Here is a 21426-nt window from a genome sequence, read left to right on the forward strand (position 1 = left end):
CTGAGAAGTGGCAGATGGAGTTTAATTCAGATAAATGTGAGGTGCTGCATTTTGGGAAAGCAAATCTTAGCAGGACTTATACACTGAATGGTAAGGTCCTCGGGAGTGTTGCTGAACAAAGAGACCTTGGAGTGCAGGTTCATACCTCCTTGAAAGTGGAGTCGCAGGTCGATAGGATAGTGAAGGCGGCGTTTGGTATGCTTTCCTTTATTGGTCAGAGTATTGAGTACAGGAATTGGGAGGTCATGTTGTGGCTGTACAGGACATTGGTTAGGTCACTGTTGGAATATTGCATGCAATTCTGGTCTCCTTCCTATCGGAAAGATGTTGTGAAACTTGAAAGGGTGCAGGAAAGATTTACAAGGATGTTGGCAGGGTTGGAGGATCTGAGCTACAGGGAGAGGCAGAACAGGCTGGGACTGTCTTCCCTGGAGCGTTGGAGGCTGAGGGGTGACCTTATAGAGGTTTACAAAATTATGAGGGGCATGGATAGGATAATAGACAAAGTCTTTTCCCTTGGGTCGGGTAGTCCAGAGCTAGAGGGCATAGGTTTAAGGTGAAAGGAGAAAGATATAAAAGACACCTAAGAGGCAATGTTTTCACGCAGAGGATGGTACATGTATGGGATGAGCTGGCAGAGGAAGTGGTGGAGGCTGGTACAATTGCAACATTTAAGAGGCATCTGATGCGTATATGAATAGGAAGGGTTTGGAGGGATATGGGTCAGGTGAGGCCGGTGGGACTAGATTGGGTTGGGGGGATATCTGGTCGGCATGGACGAGTTGGACTGAAGGGTCTGTTTCCATGCTGTACATCTCTGACATTATAAGAATCATGGTTAGTGGATATTTTTCAAGCTGGAGATTTTACCGTACTGTATTGGCACTTATGCTTTTCCTGATATATATTTACATGATCTAGATCTTGTTGCACAGGGGATAATTTCAAACTTTGCAGACAACACAAAAGTTGGAAGAATTGTAAATTGAGGATAGTGCAGTACTTCAAAAAGATATGACAAGTTGGTGGAGTAGGCAAACAGGTGGCAGATGAAGCATAATGTGGAGAAGTTTCAGATGATCCACTTTGGGACAAAGACCATAGACAGTATAAAATAAAGGGTATAGTTCTAACAGATGTGGAGGAGGAGCAGAGAAACCTAGGGCATCTATGTGAATAGATCATTAACTGTGGCAAGCCACATAGTCTTATTTTGTGACCCAGTGTCAAGCGATCCCCCCAGAAGAAGAAAGCTGGTTAAATATTTTTGATCATTTGAAGCACCCAACTATAATTTACAAGCAGAACATGTGAAATCAATATACAGCCTCCAAGGCAACCAAAATGTTGGGTTTTGTGAGACATAACTCTGGTCACTCTTCGGCTGCAGGATCAGAAATGTTGCACCAAACCCTAGTCAGATCACACCTGGAGGACGGCTTGGGCAGCTAAGTCCCTTACACACCTAAAAAGGGTACCACCCTCAAGCAATTTCAACACCAGGCAGCTCAATTCTTCACAAAACGTTCCTGGTGGGATCTGGAGCTTCGCCCCAGTTGGGCACATTGACAGCCTGACACCACTTCCAGAATCAAAGAGGAGCCTGCAGGTTGATATGGCTCTGTAAAAGTTTGAATGAACAATAAAATATTTCAGAGCAGTTTCCAAACCAGAACTCCAAAACTGTACACAGCCAAACCTGCTTCTCTTGCTTGCTCTTCAACCGATCTTCCCCCCATCAAGATAGAAAATACTACTCATCATGAATCAATATGCCTTTATCGACTTATCAAAGGAAAACTGGTAAATATTTTGTTTTGTTCATATGGCCATGGGCTGCATTCATTGTGCAACTCCTGTGAAAATTTCCCAGCGGAAAAGTACAGAAAGAAACCCTTACCAAGTACTGGAGCTCCTAAGATCGTCCACGAAAGGCAATCAACCAATCCTCATAACTTTGAACGAAAAGCCAACACTGATGGATTAAAAAAAAGTGTCCCAATGCCTCTCATGTAATGGTGCCAACAGAACGCTGGCTACCAGTGATATCGTTATTTTGTGTGTACGCCCATGTTTTTCAAGAATAAGAGGTCGCCCTCACCGACAACATTGACTTAAACGGTTTGTTTCTCCCTGGAGCAGAGAGCAGCAGATTAACAACCCTCTCCTGTCACCATCGCGGAGCGCTCTGATGGCTCTCTCTGACGCTCGCGCTTTTAACTGCCACCAACCGACACCTCGCCCGCCACGCGCCTTCCCGCGCTCAGCCCGCGCAGCAGCAACAAACAGCATGCCAACGGCTCCGACGCGAGCGGCGTCACGTGCGACCTCCCCCACCATCAATCTATAGAATGCGCCGTCTGTTGGCGTTGAGTTTGTTACTTCCCCCAATTGGTGAACCCACCGACCTACGCTCCCTCCACCCCGGCCCCAATCCTTTCATTCTTCACCTCCTTTACCCTCAGTTCTATCATTCTGTTCCTCCCACCCCAGTTACTGATGGAGGCACTGGGTGATTGGCAACTCAGCTTCACCCAGCCAACCTCCACCATCCCGGCGCTTCCCAAACGTTTTGCCCCACTCCATTTGGAGACTTGAGCACTGTTGCAGCCCCTCAGCAAGAACTGTGAGGGGAGCAGGAAGGTTGCCTGTTAGAGCAGGGGCATAGGAATACAAATCTGTCTCATGGCAGCCATTGCTGCCTCAATGCAGCAGGATCCAACTTGGGGTCCAGCTTTGGGAAGTCTTGCCCTATCTCAATCTGGTACGAAGGGAGAGTAGACTGGAAAGTCATTGTAAAATAAATTTATTTTTACGGGATGTAGGTTGCCCTGGACAGGGGCAGTATTTGTTGCTCATCCCTAACTGCCCTCAAGGTGTGGCAAAGCAACCTTCTTGATTTAGTTTGTTCCATCTGCTGACTAATGCAATGCTTTTCTTCTACTTTTAGCCTTTCAAATTAGTACAAGTAAATAAAAGCATTCATCATAAAAACCATAAGAACTGCAGCTGCTGTAAATCAGAAACACATAAAGAAGTTGCTGGAAAAGCTCAGAAGGTCTGAGAATCTGTGAAAAGAAATCAAAGCTAACGTTGAGTCCAGTGATCCTTCCAGTCATCATAATCTCTCAAATTTGAGGAGCTGTTCAGCAGTGGAGACCTTGAGGAATAAATTGTCACATCTGTGATTTGTCTTATATGAGGGGTGAGGATTGGACTTGAGAAAAGTAATCATCCAAAGACTTAAATTGTGAAATGTGTTTCTAGTGGTGGACGGAGCAAGTCAGTTGGACAGAACATAAGAGTGCTGAAGTTCTCAGAATGATAATGGTGCAAATACTATTGTGAATGTCATCAAAAAACTGCAAGTTATATTGGCCATATTCCATACATTATCCCATATTGTGATGTTCACCAATGAATGCACATGTTCAGCATCATTTGCAATCCCTCAGATACTGAAATAATCCATGTTTATCTATTGCCTTTTAATATTCAATGGCAAGGCCATTTTGGAGAGATGGTGGCAGTGATATGGTTGCTGAACTAGTAATCCAGAGACTCAGGCAATGTTCTGGTGAGTTGGCAGCTGATGGAATCTGAGTTAAATAAAAATCTAGTGAAGACCATGAATCTATTGTTGATTGTCATTTTAAAAAAAATCTTGTTCACTAACATCCTTTCAGGAAGGCAAACTGGCTAAATCTAGTCTGAGCAACATAAGACTACAGACCCAATACTGTTCTCATATAATTGCTAATGATACGTTCAATTCTGTCATCCAAGTAATTAATATATAATGTAAATATGAATGATGGAACTGATCCATGTGGCAATCTATTAGTTGCCAGCCTGTAAATGTCCCATAATCCCAATTCTGTCTTCTGTTAGTTAGATAATCCTCTGTCCATGCTATTATGCGACACCAAAACCATGGGCTCTTATCATCTTAAGTAGGTTTCTCTGAAATACATTATGAAATACCTTTGGAAATCCACATACATGACATCTACTGTTTTCTCTTTGTCTCCTCTGATTTTTACTGTCCCAAAGAATCTATAATAAATTTATCAGACTTGATATCCACTTCATGAGGATATAATAACTCTGCTTAACTATATTGTGCATTTCTAAATTGTCTCCTAGTATATTCTTTACAATAAACTCTCAACACTTTCCCAATATAACAAATGTTAAGTTAACTGGCCCATAACTACTTATTTTTGTCTCCTTTTTTAATAAGGGTGTTACGTAGGCAGTTTTCCAAAATCTAATTTTTTTTTCAAGATTACTACTAGTGCAACCATCATCCCTATACTTAATTCATTGAGTAGCCGAGGATTCAACACATAATGCCCAGGAGAATTACCACCTATAGCTCCATTAGTTTCCCTAGTCCTTTTTTGTCTAGTTCTTGTTTGCTCCTACACGTTTGCCCATTGACTTATTGTTTCCAAAATGCTATTAATATCCTCTTTCATGAAGACTGAAATAAAGTGTTTCTTCAACTCTTCTGCCATTTCTTGGATTCCAATTATTACCCAAACTCATTCTATAACAGAACTAAATTTACTTTAGCCTCTCTCTTCCTTTTTATATATATTTAAATATATTTTATATATATTTATTTATATTTAAATATATTTATATATATTTTATGTTACCTGCTATTTGCCTTCAATTTATTTCCTCCCAATTTTTGGGCTAATATTTGTTAGCTTTTAAAACTTTACCAATCTTCTAATTTGTCACTCATCTGTGCCATATTCTATGTTCTTTTAATACACTGATTGGAAACCATCTTCCTAACTGGAATACATCTTTACTATGAGTTGCGAGCAATTTTCTTAACTGTCTACCATTGTTCATCAACAGTCTTTTCTGCTGAACTCCTTTCCCACTCCACTCCAGATAGCTCTGCTCTTATTTGCATGTAATTACTTTTACAGGTCGTTCTACTATAATCTGTGTTTCGTCAGCGCAAATTGGTTACAAAGCAATTGACGAATTGTGGATGTTGTTTGGATAAAGCAAACTTTCTACTGAACGGATGCAGCAATTTTCTAATTGCAATCTTCTACAGCACGAGGTTGCAGTGGAACACAACTATAAAGACAAGGTATTTTTTATTCATCTTTTAGTAGGATGAGAGCAAAGCTGGTTGTCTAACATTTATTAGGCAGAAGTGGGTACCGCAGATGCTGGAGATTACAGTCAAGATTAGAGTGGTGCTGGAAAAGCACAGCAGGTCAGGCAGCATCTGAGCAGCAGGAAAATCAACATTTCGGGCAAAAGCCCTTCATCAGAAATTCCTGATGAAGGGCTTTTGCCCGAAACATTGATTTTCCTGCTCCTCAGATTCTGCCTGACCCGCTGTGCTTTTCCAGCACCACTCTAATCTTCTCTAACATTTATTGCCCATCCAAGTTGCCCTTGAGGTGGTGGTGATGAGCTGCCTTCTTGATCCGCTGCAGTTCACCTGCTGTGTGTCAATTCAAAATGCCCTTAGGGAGGGGATTCTAGGATTTTGACCCAGCGACAGTGAAGGAACAGAGTGATAGATTTCCAGGTCAGGTTAGTGAGTGACTTGGAGAGGAAGTTAAAGTTTGTTGTGTTCCCATATAGCTGCTGTCCTTGTTCTAGATGGAAGTGGTCTTGAGTTTGGAAGATGCTGTCTGAAGATCATTGGTGAATCTCTGCAGTGCATCTTGTGGTAGTACACACTGCTGCTACTAAGTGTCAGTTGTGGAAGGAGTGGATGCTTGTGGATGCAGTGGCAATCACGTGGGCTGCTTTGTTCTGGATGGTGTCAAGCTTCTGGAGTGTTATTAGGACTGCACTCATCCAGGTAACTGGGGAGTATTCCATCACACTCCTGAATTATGCCTTGTAGATGGTGGTCAGGTTTTCTGAAGTCAGGAGGTGAGTTACTCACCACAGTATTCCTAGGCTCTGACTTGCTCTTGTAGCCACTGTGTTTATGTGGTGAGTCCAGTTAAGTTTCTGATCAGTGATAACTCCAAGGATGTTGATAGTGGGGGCTTAAGTGATGGTGACACCATTCAATGTCAAGGGGCAATTGTTAGATTGTCTCTTGTTGGTGATGGTCATAGCCTGGCATTTGTGTGGTGCGAATGTTACTTGCCTTTTGTCAGCCCAATCCTGGATATTATCCAGATCTTGTTGCATTTGGATATGGACTGCTTCAGTGTCTGAGGAGTCATGAATGGTGCTGATTGTGCAATGTTCATTGGCGAACGTTCCCACTTCTGCCCTAATGATGGATGATCGTTGATGAAGCAGCTGAAGATGGTTGGGCCTAGGACACTCCCCTGAGGAACTCCTGCAGCCTCCAACAACCACGACCATCTTCCTATGTGTCAGGTATGACTCAAACCACCAGAGAATCTACCCCCTGATTCCCATTGATTTCAATTTTGCTAGGGCTCCTTGATGCCACATTCAGTCAAAAGCAGCCTTGGTGTCAAGGGATGTCACTCTTACCTCACTTCTGAAATTCAGCTCTTTTGACCATGTTTGAACCAAGACTGTAATGAAGTCAGGAGCTCAGTCGCCCTAGCGGGACCCAAACTGGGCATCACTGAGTGGGTTCTGCTTGATAGCACGGTTGATGATACCTCCATCACTTGACTGATGGGCCAGGTTGGATTTGTCCTGCTTTTTATGTACAGGCCATATTTGGGCAATTTTCCACATCAGTAGGTAGATGCCAGTGTTGTTATTGTACTAGAACAGTTTGGCTAGGGAACTCTGGAGCACAAGTCTTCAGTACTATTGCTGGAATGCTGTTTTGGGCTGTAGTCTTTGCAGTATCCAGTGCTTCCAACCATTTCTTGATATCACGTGGAGTGAATCAAAGTGGTATCTATAATACTGGGGAGCACTGAAGGAGGCCAAGATGGATCTTCTACTTGGCACTTCTGCAAAAGCTTCAGATTTATCTTTTGCTTCAAAGTGCTGGGCTCTTCCATTACGGTGGATGGGGATATTTGTGGAACCTCCTCCTCCGGTGAATTGGTTAATTGTCCACCACAATTCATGAGCGGATGTGGCAGGACTACAGAAGGTAGATTTGATCTGATGGTTGTGGTAATACTTAGCTCTTTCTTTCACTTGCGGTTCATTCTGTTGGGCATGCAAGTAGTCTTGTTCACCGGTTGACACCTCACCTTCAGGTATGCCTTGTGCTGCTTTTGGCATACCCTCCTGCAATCTCCAGCCAGGCCATGAGGACACAGAGTCATGGAGATTTAGAGCATGGAAACAGACCTTTCAGTCCAATACGTTCATGCCAACCAGATATCCCAACCCAATTTAGTCCCACCTGCCAGCACCCAGCCCATATCCCTCCAAACCCTTCCTATTCATATACCCATCCAAATGCCTCTTAAATATTGCAATTGTACCAGCCTCCAACACTTCCTCTGGCAGTTCATTCCGTACCCATACCACCCTCTGTGTGAAAACATTGCCCCTTAGGTCTCTTTTTTTATCTTTCCCCTCTCACCCTAAACTTGTGCTCTCTAGTTCTGGACTCCCCCAACCCCAGGGAAAAGACTTTGTCTATTTAGTCTATCCATGGCCCTCACAATTTTGTAAACTTCTATAAGGTCACTCCTCAGCCTCCGACACTACAGGGAAAACAGCCCCAGCCTGTTCAGCCTCCCCTATAGCTCAAATCCTCCAATCCTGGCAATATCCTTGTAAATCTTTTCTGAACCCTTTCAAGTTTCACAACACTTTCCGATAGGAAGGAGACCTGAATAGCACGCAATATTCCAACAGTTATAGATTGTGTTGGACTACAGTTCTGCTACTAGGCAAAAGTGAGTATTGCAGATGCTGGGAACCAGAGTTTAGATCAGAGCGATGCTGGCAAAACAGAGTAGGTCAGGCAGCATCCAAGGTGCAGGGAAAAAAAAAAAAATCGATGTTTCGGGCAAAAGCCCTTCATCAGGAATGCTACTGTTAATGGTCCACAGTACCTCATTGATGCCCAGTCTTAAGTTGCTAGATTTGTTCAAAGTCTGTCCAATTTAGCTCAGCGATCATGCCACCCAACAATGGAGGCTATTCTCAATGTGAAGGCAAGGTTGGATAAGCTTGGGTTGTTTTCTACAGAACAGAGAAGGTTAAGAGGGGAACTGACTGAGGTGTGTAAGATTATGAGGGATAAGAACAAGTGGACAGAAAGTAGTTGTTCCACCTAGTCAAAAGGTCAGGTACAGAGGTACACACTTTCAAAGTAAAAGGCAAAAATTTGTGTTGGAGACATTTCGTCCCCTGTCTAAGTGACATCCTCAGTGCTTGGGAGCCTCCTGTGAAGCGCTTCTGTGATGTTTCCTTCGGCATTTATAGTGGTTTGCCTCTGCCACTTCCAGCTGTCCGCTGCAGTGGCCGGTATATTGAGTCCGGGTCAATGTGTTTGTTGATAGAATCTGTGGATGAGTACCATGCCTCTCTAGGAACAGCCAGGGAATTCCTAGAGGCATGGCACTCATCCACAGATTCTAATCAATAAACACATCGACCTGGACCCAATATACTGGCCACTGCAGCAGACAGCTGGAACTGACAACCAGAAGTGACAGAGTCAAACCACTATAAATGCCGGAGGAAACGTCAGAGAAGTGCTTCACAGGAGGCTTCCAAGCACTGAGGATGTCACCTAGACAGGGGACGAAATGTCTGCAACACAAATTCCCAGCTCGGCGAACAGAACCACAACAACGAGCACCCGAGCTACAAATCTTCTCACAAACTTTGAAAGGCAGAAAGTTTAGATGGGACCAAAGGAAGATATTTTTCACCCAGAGTGTGGCAGGGATCTGAAACTGAGACCAGTAACTTTAAAAAGTACTTGGACGAATATGAAACATCGAAACCTTTAAGGTTGTGAACCTAGTGCAGAAAGAACAGACAAGCATAATGAATTTTGGCAGTACAGACTTAATGGGCCAAAGGGCTTCTTCTGTGCTGCATGATTCTCTGATTCTACCTGCCAAACAGATGATCTATCATTGCTTCCTCCAGATATTTGCAGCTTCACAGATGCTAGTCTTCAGCCCATTCAATCCACTCCACATAACACCAAGATACCATTGAGCTGTTAAATATTGCAAAGGCTATGGTATCTCACAACATTCCTGCAATAATATCGAAGACTTGTGCTCCAGAACTTGCCACACTCCTAGTCAAACTGTTGCAGCACAGGCACAAAACTGGCATCTACCTGACCATGTGGAAAATTGCATTGCTTGGTGTACAAGACATAACAGTCAGATCCAATCTAATCAGTTACATTAGTCTACTCTCATTCGTCAGTAAAGTGACAAAGTTGTCAGTGATATAAATAGCACTTGCTCAGCAATCTGATCACTGACGCTCATTTTGGGATCTGCCAGGGCCTTTCCCTCCTGATCTCTTTACAGCCTTGGTTCAATCACAGATGAAAAAGCTGAAGTCCACTGATGAGGTGACAGAGACTGCCCTTGACATCAATGCCATATTTGACTGGGTCACATCAAAGAGCCTGCGCAAAACTAGAATTAATGGGAATCGGGGGCAATTCTCTTCTGACTGGTACCATACCTAGCACAACCAAAGATGATGTCGTTCAGTCATCTGAACTCCAATACATCATTGACAGGGGAGTGATTTACATCCAACCATCTTAAGTTACTTCATCAATGACCTTCCATCCACTAAGTTCAGAAATTAAGTTGTTTGCTCATAATTACACAATTTGCAATTCCTCAGACAGTGAAGCTGTCAATGTTCAAATGCAGCAAAATCTGGACAACATCCAAGTTTGGGCTGACAAGTGACAACTAACATTTGCACCACATAAGTGTCAGGCAATGACCATCTAAATTAAGAGTGAATCTAACCATCATCCCAAGACATTCAATTGCATTACCATCAGTGAATCTTGCACTATTAACATCCGAAGAGTTACTGAGAGAAACTGAACTAGGCTTGCAATATAAATACTGTGGCTACAGAATAGGTCAGAGACTAGGAATCTTGTAGCAAGTAACTCACCCCTGGATTCCTGACCTCATGAAGGGCTTATGCCCAAAACGTCCATTCTCCTGCTCCTCGGATGCTGCCTAACAGCACAGTGGTTGTGATGGTGAGGGGAGGATTACCTACACTAAATGCACTACAGCAGTTCACCACCACTTTCGCAAGGGCAACTAGTGATGGGAAGTAAATAAAATTACTGGAGAAACTCAGAAGGTCTGGCAGCATCCGTGACAAGAAAGCAGAGTAACTTTTTGAGATCAGTGAAAAATTTTATCTATTTACCCTATCCATGCCCCTCGATTTTAAAAACCTCTAAGGTCACCCCTCACCCTTTGACATTCCAGGGAAAACAGCCCCAGCCTGTTCAGCCTCTCCCTATAGCTCAAACCCTCCAACCCTGGCAACATTTTTGTAAATCTTTCCTGAACCCTTTCAAGTTTCACAACATCCTTCCTGTAGGAGGGAGTCCAGAATTGCACACAATATTCCAAAAGTGGCCTCACTAATGTCCTGTACAACTGCAACATGACATCCCAACTCCTATACTCAAATGGTCTGACTAATAAAGGAAAGCATAGTAAATGCCTTTTTCACTATCTTATCTACCTGAAACCCCACTTTCAAAAGAACTTTGAACCTGAACTCCAGGGTCTCTTTGTTCAGCAACACTTCCCAGGATCTTACCATTAAGTGTGTAAGTCCTGCCCGGATTTGCCTTTCCAAAATCCAGCATCTCACATTTATCTAAATGATCCATCTGCCATGCCTCAGTCTATTGGTCCATCTGATCAAGGTCCCATTTACTCTGCAGTAACTTCCTTCACTGTCTATTACACCTCCAATTTTGGTATAATCTGCAATTTTATTAACCATACCTCCTATGTTCACATCCAAATCATTTATAAAAATGGCAAAAAGCATGGACCCAGCAGTGATCCTTGCGGCATACCACCGGTCACAGGCCTCCAGTCTGAAAAGCAACCCTCCACCACAACCCTCTATCTTCTACCTTTGAGCCAGGTCTGTATCCAAATGGCTAGTTTTCTCTGTATTCCATGTTATCTAACCTGGCTAACCAGACTCCCATGAAGACCCTTGATGAACGCTTTACTGAAGTCCATATAGATCACACCCACCGCTCTGCCGTCATCAATCCTCTTTATTACTTCTTCAAAAAAACTCAAGTTAGATATCCCCCGAGCCATGTTGATCCCTCAGGATTCCCTCCTACAACATGCCCCCCACTGATGTCAGGCTTATAGTTCCTGGCTTTTCCTTACCACCTTTCTTAAATAGTGGCACACTAGCCAACCAACACTCTTCTCACAGCTCACCTGTGGCTATCACAGGATGAGTTAGCAATTTACATGACCATCTATTCATTCAGTGTTATGTGGCAACATATTTAATTGGTGTAGAGTACAGGGCACGACAATCAAGAAACTTTATTCAAACGGTTTCTCCTTTTTCATTAAATCAATGTCAAAAGTTTGTTGTACAACAGAATCCAAACAAACAAATAAATCATATGTCCTCCATTGTACTGACTCTATTCAGCTGCTCCGATTAAACAAATTTAAATAACTTAAACAATTCAACCAATGTGACACTGACTCTTTATTGCATATTTGTGCCAATTTTACTATTTATTTCATGGGTTCACCAGAATAGGCTAGCCCTCTCCCCCATTCACATGCAGTAGAGTAATAGTTCAGAATGTACAATAAGTGAGAAAGGAAGTGTTTGCTTTATATGACATGTTCACATCCAGTTTGTGCACAGCAAGGTCCCGTAATTATCAAAGTGCATTGTGCTTGGTTGAGTGAAGGACATTGATCAGGACATCTTCCTATTCTTCAATTACATTTCCTTAGGTAAATACTGGTTTAAAAATCTAAATTGACTGACTAGTCAGTAGTGAGTTGAAGCATCAGACTAGGTTAGGTTTCCAAATCTGTCCTCAAACTGGAATCCATGACCAGTTGAATTGAAAGTAATATTAGTACCAACTATATCGCTTATATACCTTACCGCACACAAACTAATGTGTATCTTTATTAGAACTAACCCATGTATTAGCAAAAGACAACAACGAGGCATGAAATATTTTTATGAAACTTTTAATCCAGATTTTCCTTGACAATGAGACCTGCAACATTTAATCAGTTTTAACATTACATTTCAGTCAACATCCATAGTATAAATGCTAGATCTGGGGGATCAAAAATGCCCATCTTTAAAATTTATGGATGTTAAAACTGAAACTGTCTGGTTGAATTCTAAAGTAAGGCCAATTGCTTTGAAGGTGGCTATGGTGGTAACTTGTATATCTTATATGCTCATCTAGGATGAGGACATTGGCTTGTACGAGGGGCATAGCTGCAAATTGAAAGGTGATAGATTTAAGACAGGTGTCAGAGACAGGTTCTTTACTCAAAGTGGTAAGGGCGTGAAATGCCCTGCCTGCCAATGTAGTTAGCTCAGCCATATTAGGGGCATTTAACAGTCCTTAGATAAGCATATGGATGATGGTGGGATAATGTAGGGGGATGGGTTTAGATTAGTTTACAGGTCGGTGCAACATTCTGGCCGAAGGGTCTGTTCTGCGCTGTATTGTTTTACGGTTCTATGTTCTATCAGAAGTTACCTTAAGGAATATGGGATCAAAGCAAGCACAGTGCAGCACAGAGGAATCCATTCACCCCATTTATACGGATCATCAAATGCACTGCATAGATGTATCAAGCATTCACTCATGTTACTACAGTAAACAACTTCCAAGGAAAAAAAGACATAGGAATGAGGAGGGAGTGTATAATCATCTCCTTCACAGAAATGCCAAGTCTGGACCACCATTATTCTGACAGCTACCATGTGATATTCCAGAATCAAAAGCACAATACTCTCACATTCACGGAAGTAAATGTTTGAGATATCAGAAAGTTGAGAGCACATACATGACATCCAAGTATCAAATTGATCAACATGACCTTGTCAATAAATCAGCAGGTCTGAGGAGGTAACAAAAAAAAGAAAATGTCATAGGTATTCAGCTGGTCTGACAGCAGAGAAAGTGTTTCATGTCAATGGTCTTTTAACATGACTGGACAGAACTCAGTAGTTTCCCCTCTAGCAAGGCATCCCAAGTACAAAACATTAAGCTACCATTCTGACATTGATACTAGCAATCATGTGCTACAATGTTTCCCATCCGTTGGGTGGTGCTGGTAGTTGGTGGGTGGGAGGAGGGGGGGCCAAAGAAGAATTAAGGGAAAAATTAATATTGTAACTCAGGAAAGTAATCAGTCTGGAAACTGTTGCTTTCCATAAGCAGATGGGGAAAATGTATCCAGTCACACTAATATTGCATGCCTGAGTCAGCAACAATGTACAACATTAAGTTTTCAAATGATCTTATGCTCAAATCAATTTATATTTTTGTCAGTTACTATCACCAAGAAATTCCAGATACAGCCAAGTTAGGAACACAATTTCTGTTCCTTCATTCATTTCATCAATGTACTCAGGCAATCTCAAAAGACCAACTCGACTGTGTTTGTAATTTTTTTGGTTCCCACATCATCCCACAGTCAGAAAGATTAATGACCAATTATAAATAAACATATGTACAAAAAAAATTGTTCAAATCACCAAAAGCTGATATACTGGGGCAGCAAGCAATTAGGAAATCAAATGATATGTTGGCCTTCACCGGCACAGAGTTAGAACAGAGGAGTAAAGATTTTGCCGCAATTGAATAGAATGCTGGGTGAACCACAGCTGAGTGTTGTGCACAGTTTTGGTTCCCTTACACAAGGGAGGATATACTCACTAAGGAGAGAGTGCAGCGGAGATCCAGTAGACTAATTCCAAAGGAGTGTCTGTTTACATGGGGAGGTTGCAGAAACTTTACTGAGCCTCTATTCTCTCATTTACAATAAGAGAAGATTTTTCTTGAGGGATGTGTTAGGATGTATGTAAAAGAAATATGTTTTCTTATGGCTTGGGGTGGAGTGACAAACCAGGAGACAGTGTCTCATAATTAGCAGAGACACATTTAAGTCTAAAATTACAGATATTTCTTCACTCAATAACGAATCTTTGGAATTCTATGCCCCAGAGTGCTAAAGGGTAGTCAGTTAACTCTGTTCATAAAAAGACATGGCTGGATTTCTAGACATTAAAGATATTTAGAGAAATTGCAGCAAAAGACATTGAGGCAGATGATCAGCCATAATCTAAAATGGCAAGGCAGGCACAAGAGGTTAAATGTTCTACTCCTGTTCCCGAAGCTTAGGTCTGGATTTTTCCCACCATTAAGTTCAAACAGTGGTCAAAGGCTCACCCTATATGGGAAACAATCACTCAGTGATAACAATCACTCAGTGATTTTTACTTGAATACACCAATTAATACTTAGAAGTTGGGTCAAGGGGGGCGGCAGGCATCAAAATAGAGGTATACTATCTTAATATTTTCACATTTTGAAAGCCACTCTTGCAGCCAGGCCATCACCTTGCAAAGGAAAACTCTTCTACCAGACAACCTGTGACTGCTGCTGCGATCAGAAAGAGGAAGGACATTGCGCTCCATGTAGGCTTGGACTCCTGATCTGCACACAGAAGGGTGACTCCACACAGCCAAGCTGGTCCCTACCACCTCTTGGAACTGACAGGCTGACTGGACATAAGAGTTGAAGAACAGTGACTGGGATTTTGTGGTCATTAGTTCACATATTCCTATCATTCCCTCCCCTACAAGGCAGGACGGAGCCTGAGAACAAGCACACAGAGCAGCACTGCTAACTTTAGCAACCACCTGCCGCTGTTCTCAGTTGGGGCTCAAGGTCAGGCCCTGAATCTCAGAGTCAGTTGGTCAGAGAACAAATAATGGTACAAAATAATGGTTATTATATAAACAAGTGAAAACTAGCAATATTAACTATCCATGTGATATGTAGTTATTCCATTCTTCGCATATTAATACATTTCCACTGGTTAGCACTTACATTGCTCAAATTGTTTCAAAATTAAAATCAGTTCTTAAGAGGGATCAAATAAGATTCCTGCAGACAACTAAATCATGTTCCTTTTAGACATTCATCCCACCAAACTGCCAGGAGAGTTCCAGAGAACAATCAGAAGGCGAAGCTGCAATACTGGGTTAATGAAAACTCAAAAAAGCTTTCACAAATCCAATCGTTTATTTAGGAAAATACCTTGCCACAAAGTGTGGTTTTCAATACAAAACATTTTTTCATTTATTTTCATCAGTTGGCCACCAATCTGGAGCTGATGCCTTCAACGATACCTGAGCATCGCCCTTTGTGCGCAGGCGAAGTGGTTCATTTGCAAAGGCCAGTCGAACCATGGCTAAGCCAACATCACCGGTATAATTCCTGAGCCTTCCAGCTGATTTTCCAGATTCAGTCACAATCTGCGCCTTTTCAGGAACACTGCCAGGTGGTAAGGGGTTGTCCAGTTGTATTGGCATCAATCTTTTCCTAATCACACCTGTGTAGTGAGTCCGAGCTGTTAACTCTTGCCCAATATAACAGCCTTTAGTGAAACTGATTCCATTCATGTAAACTAGATTGGATTCCAGAGGTATTGCTTCTCCAGATGGAAGGTCCTTCACACCTTCAGCAATTCCTTAAAATAAAGAAAAATGACCATCTATCCTTGATATATATATATATAATTAATCTCAGTTGTTCATATACATTTAGAATAACTAATCATTTTATCATTTTCAGACATTAGCACCCAGTTGCCCAAAGTTCTCAATGAAGTAAATTTTAAAAAGAACGCATCCTGTGGACACCTTTAGAGGGTTGTCCAGCTCCTTGAAGGCACTTGAAACTTTCAAAGGCAAATAAAATGTTCATTCCTTCACAGGCCTAACTGGTTCAGCTGTTGATTGAGTATGCCTGAAAATGGGACTAGGTTCCAAATAATATCAGCAGGCGTGTCATGTTGGACCCAGAAACCTCGCGGTACAAAGGAGACATCAGGCACCAAATGAGTGAATGCCCGGGATTTTGCTGGAGGGGGTAGAGGCACAAGAAGCTTCACACAATGAATGGGGGTGAACAGTCTGTGATATTAAAGAGTCAACTTGCTCAGCTGAGCTGCAGGAAATTGTTTGTCCCGAGGCTAGGGTGGGTTCTTCTGAATTACAGATAGGTTGTAAGAAATTTACATTATCATCTCCTATTTTCAGAGCCATTTATGTGGTCATTTCCTTGCCATTCAGAGCCATTTGCATCATCACCTATTTAAAAGTCAGTTGGAACATTGCAATTGAAATTCTGACCGCACCCTACAGTTACTAAAAAAAAATTCAATTCACACCAGATCTGGCCATTAAGGGATGATTTGCATTACATTGTTTCTGGAGATGATGTGGTCACTGCATTGTGTCTTGAGTGGGATGTGACTGTGAGGGGGTTGTCTTGTGGGCATTACTGACTGTGATGTAAAGATTTTGTATAAAGGAAGGACTGTTTCCTTTGTTCAGGGAGAGACCTCCCGACACGCTTCACAAGCATGACGAAGAGTGTTCAGGGTTTTTCCAAAGCTTGTATTGTACTGTGCTTAATAAAATTTTGGTTGTTCACAGAAGTTGGCATGTTGCAGTTACATCAGGTGTGTAAGAATCTCAGGAAAAAGAATCTAACACGCCTAACTCACCATAAGTCAAGTACATTGCCATCTGAACAGTGAACACAACCCACTCAATTGTCACCAATTATCTCATTAAGTATAGAGGATATTTTTGTCTTCATAATCAGTGCAGCTTCCCAATGTCATGTATCAGGCTAACCCATCAATAACTGGCTAACCAAGGACTTAGCTGCTAGCTCCTCCATAAGACATTCAGTTAGAGACAAGTGTATGGCAGAGGCCACTCTCCTGGAGCCAATTAGCCTTTTGCTGTAGATCCACCAAATTTAGTTCTAGATCTCACAGGTGGCCAGGCAAGTCCTTCATGATCATCATAACTCAGTACCACAGCAGAAATGCAGCAAATTGCAGACATATAGAGACTTCATCATACATGTGATGAGTCAAAGAAAGGATGTTACCCATGACTGGGAATCTAGAATGAAGGGAACACAGTTTCAGAATAAAGGGCAGACCATTTAGAACTGAGATAAGGAATTTCTTCAGAGGGTGGTAAATCTTTGGAATTCTTTGCCCCAGAGCAAAGAATTATGAAAGCTCAGTCACTGAGTACATTAAAGTAAAAAATCGACAGATTTCTAGACACTAATCACATCAAGGAAAATGGTGTTGAGCAGAAAATCTACTATTCTAAATCACAGGCTTAATGGGCTAAATGGCCTACTCCTAATATGCTAGTTCATCTCTGAATCAGGAAGAATGTCACTGGATATTAGAGGGAGATGGGCTGCAAGACAATGTATACAAAATAGACAAAATTAAATTTTCAGTACAAGTGAAAGTTTGGATAATTTAGGGCTTTGAACAACCCACCCAGAGTGAAACGCGTAGGTAATCATCTGAAATGTTACATTCCTCTCAGCCAATATTCTGGTCATGCTGTGTGAACAGTTCCTGATTACAAAGGTTATTTTATGAAAAATGCTTAGAAAATGTTAATTTGCTTATTTGCAAATACATAGCAAAAGGTGAAATTGTATCAAGGAGCACATTGCTTCAATTGTGTTCCTCACTGCGGTGAAAATAAAAGTCACAGCCTTCAAAAAAAATAACATTTTTAAAAAAATACTTCTCATGGCAACCCCTCTGAGATACCAAACATTGTGGAGTTTTATGCCAGTTTCAGTTTGCAAGCTATAAACATTCCTTACCTATTTGATACCGATATCTATGGTAGTCCTGGATATCTCCTAGATGACTTCCTAGGACAACGGCCAAAGGATCGTCGACTTTGCTCAATACTAATCGCCATCCCATGGCACCAGTTCTAGGATCACGGGTGCACACCACCACTTTCTTTGCATTTACTTCTAAAGCACTGCCAGCTTTAGCTGACGGTTCCAATGAGAGCACTGTCCACAGGGAAAGCTCGGGACAAGGGGATATCTCCACTTTCCTTCGAATTTTATAAACTTTAAAATGCTTCTGAATAGCATCAAGTAATGTGGCATCACATTCCAGGAGAATGGATGGCTCTTCATTTTGGCTTTTGTGTAACCTGGCATTTGAAAGAGATAACAATAACCACCATGAAAGAACTAACACAAATTTTACCAACAACTCATGGACTAGAATAATTCATTGTGCCAACACAACTATTTGTATACCAAACTTCAAAAGACATTTAAAGATATTTTAAAATGGATTTTAAACAAGATTTTAACTCTCAAATAGGCAAAACAATTTGATTTTAAACAGGATAATACGGCAAGATGAATGGGGTAGGAGGGGAGCAGAAATAACAGCACAGAATGAATTACAGTGCTTTGTATTTCACTGACAATATTGCAGACTTATAGGCAAGGGTCCACATAGCAGCAGTCGCCATAACTTTAATTTGCGCATGTATTTTGGTATAGATGGCACATTTTACAAACTACAATCAAGATTTTTTTTGTTTAAGCATAAAGAAAGAAAGAGCAGTGTATTATTTAAATGGAAGAGAATGACTGGAATTCTGAGGTGAAGACAGGTCTAGATTTTCAAGTGCATGAGTTACAAAAAATTAGTTTACAGCTACAACACATAATCAAGGTGGTTAATGGAATGCTATCCTCTACTACAAGAATAATTAAATATAAAGGTAAGGTTACATTTAATTAAACAGGGCATTAGTGAGATTATAATTTGAATACTGTGTGCAGCTGTGATCTCCTTTAAGGAAGGGCATAAATACACTGAGGATGGTTCAGAGAAGATTTATTAGATTGACACCTGAAATGAGTGAATTCTGTTGAGGATAGATTAGACAAATTGGCTTTGTTTCCACTGAGCTGAGATGCTTGAAGGATCTTGTGCAGTGCTAACATCCCTCCGTCTGGACTGGGAGGCCCAAGTTTAAATCCCACCTGCTCCAGAGGTCATACCTCTGTGTAATACCTCTGAACAGGTTGATTAGAAAATAGATTATAAAAATAGAACTGTGAAGGAAAATTTCATTGAAGTGTACAGGATCTTGAAAAATCTCAACAATGTGCACACGGGAAAAATGTTCTCACTTGTGAGTCAGTCCAGAACAAGGGGGAACCATTTTAATATTAGGGTCACTCTTTTAGGAAGAAGGTGAAGACAAAATTTCTATCCGAGGGCTGTGTGAAATCTCTGCCTCAGAATGTGTGGGGAGGGGAGCGGGGGGAGGCTATTAAATATTATAAAAACGGAGATTGATAGATTTTGGATAGGCAAGGGAAATCATAGGTTGAGGGTAGATGGGACAGTAAAGTTCAAAACAAACAGATCAGCACTGAATAGTGAAGCAAGCTTGAGGGACCAAGTGGTCTACTTCTGCTCCTATTTTGTATGTTTTGTATGACCTAACTTTAGCAAACAATCTTATCATTATATTGGTAAGCCATGTCACAATTCCTTGCTGAATAAACCAAGTCAAATGGCCATTCTTGTCTGATGAGGTAAAAACAATGACTGCAGATGCTGGAAACCAGAATCCGGAATAGAGTGGTGCTGGAAAGCCTCAGCAGCTCAGGCAGCATCCGAGGAGCAGAAAAACCGACATTTCAGTCAAAAGCCCTTCATCAGGAATACAGGCAGAGTGCCTGAAGGGTGGAGTGATAGATGAGAGGAGGGTGGGGTGGGGAGAAAGTAGCATAGAGTACAATAGGTGAGTGGAGGTGGGAATGAAGCTGATAGGTCAGGGAGGAGGGTGGAGTGGATAGGTGGAAACATATCTTCGGCAGAGTGGGAGGGGGAGTTGAAATGTTGGGCCACGGGGCGGTTTGGTTGATTGGTGCGGGTGTCTCGGAGATGTTCCCTAAAGCGCTCTGCTAGGAGGCGCCCAGTCTCCCCAATGTAGAGGAGACCGCATCGGGAGCAACGGATACAATAAATGATATTAGTGGATGTGCAAGTAAAACTTTGATGGATGTGGAAGGCTCCTTTAGGGCCTTGGGTGAAGGAGAGGGAGGAGGTGTGGGCGCAGGTTTTGCAATTCCTGCGGTGGCAGGGGAAGGTGCCAGGATGGGAGGGTGGGTTGTAGGGGGGCATGGACCTGACCAGGTAGTCACGGAGGGAACGGTCTTTGCGGAAGGCGGAAAGGGGCGAGATGGGAAATATATCCCTGGTGGTGGGGTGCGTTTGTAGGTGATGGAAATGTCGGCAGGTGATTTGGTTTATGCGAAGGTTGGTAGGGTGGAAGGTGAGCACCAGGGGGGGTTCTATCCTTGTTATAGTTGGAGGGGTGGGGTCTGAGGGCAGAGGTGCGGGATGTGGATGAGATGCGTTGGAGGGCATCTTTAACCACAATGGAAGGGAAATTGCGGTCTCTAAAGAAGGAGGCCATCTGATGTGTTGTTCTGTGGTGGAACTGGTCCTCCTGGAGCAGATACAGAGGAGGCGGAGGAATTGGGAATACGGGATGGCATTTTTGCAGGAGGTGGGGTGGGAAGCGGTGTAATCCAGGTAGCTGTAGGAGCCAAAGGGGTAGCCATGGGCACCCATATGGGCCCCAGCTACGCCTGTCTCTTTGTTGGCTACGTAGAACAGTCCATCTTCTGTAATTACACTGGCACCACTCCTTCCTCCGCTACATTGATGACTGCATTGGCGCCACCTCGTGCTCCCTCAAGGAGGTTGAGCAATTCATCAACTTCACCAACACATTCCACCCTGACTTAAATTTACCTGAACCATCTCTGACACCTCTCTCCCCTTCCTGGACCTCTCCATCTCCATTAATGACAACCAATTTAACACTGACATTTTTTACAAACCCACCAACTCCCACAGTTACCTGGATTACACCTCTTTCCACCCTATCTCCTACAAAAATGCCATTCCGTATTCCCAATTCCTCCGCCTCCACCGTATCTGCTCCCAGGAGGTCCAGTTCCACCACAGAACACACCAAATGGCCTCTTTTTAGAGAACGCAATTTCCCTTCCCACGTGGCTAAAGATGCCTTCCAACGCATCTCGCCCACATCCCGCATCTCTGCCCTCAGACCCCACCCCTCCAACCGTAACAAGGACAGAACGCCCCTGGTGCTCACCTTCCACCCTACCAACCTTCACATAAACCAAATCATCCGTCGACATTTCTGCCACCTCCAAAAATACCCCACCACCAGGGATATATTTCCCTCCCCACCCCTTTCCGCCTTCCGCAAAGACCGTTCCCTCAGTGACTACCTGGTCAGGTCCACGTCCCCCTACAACCCACCCTCCCATCCTGGCAC

General features: G+C 42.5%; 1 protein-coding gene across 1 annotated transcript in view; it reads right to left on the minus strand.

The window, feature by feature from the left end:
- Positions 1 to 13081: 13081 nt before the first annotated feature.
- iba57 (iron-sulfur cluster assembly factor IBA57) overlaps positions 13082 to 21426 on the minus strand; it is a 9739-nt gene continuing 1394 nt past the window's right edge. Inside the window, exons 2-3 of the mRNA XM_043690804.1 lie at positions 17888 to 18234; positions 13082 to 15701 (exon numbers count right to left, since the gene is read on the minus strand). Of these exons, the coding sequence (XP_043546739.1) occupies positions 15307 to 15701; positions 17888 to 18234 (742 nt within the window). The 3' untranslated portion in view covers positions 13082 to 15306. The remainder of the gene's footprint in view (positions 15702 to 17887; positions 18235 to 21426) is intronic.

The sequence above is a fragment of the Chiloscyllium plagiosum genome, chromosome 5, assembly GCF_004010195.1.
Source record: "Chiloscyllium plagiosum isolate BGI_BamShark_2017 chromosome 5, ASM401019v2, whole genome shotgun sequence".
Lineage (NCBI taxonomy): Eukaryota > Metazoa > Chordata > Chondrichthyes > Orectolobiformes > Hemiscylliidae > Chiloscyllium > Chiloscyllium plagiosum.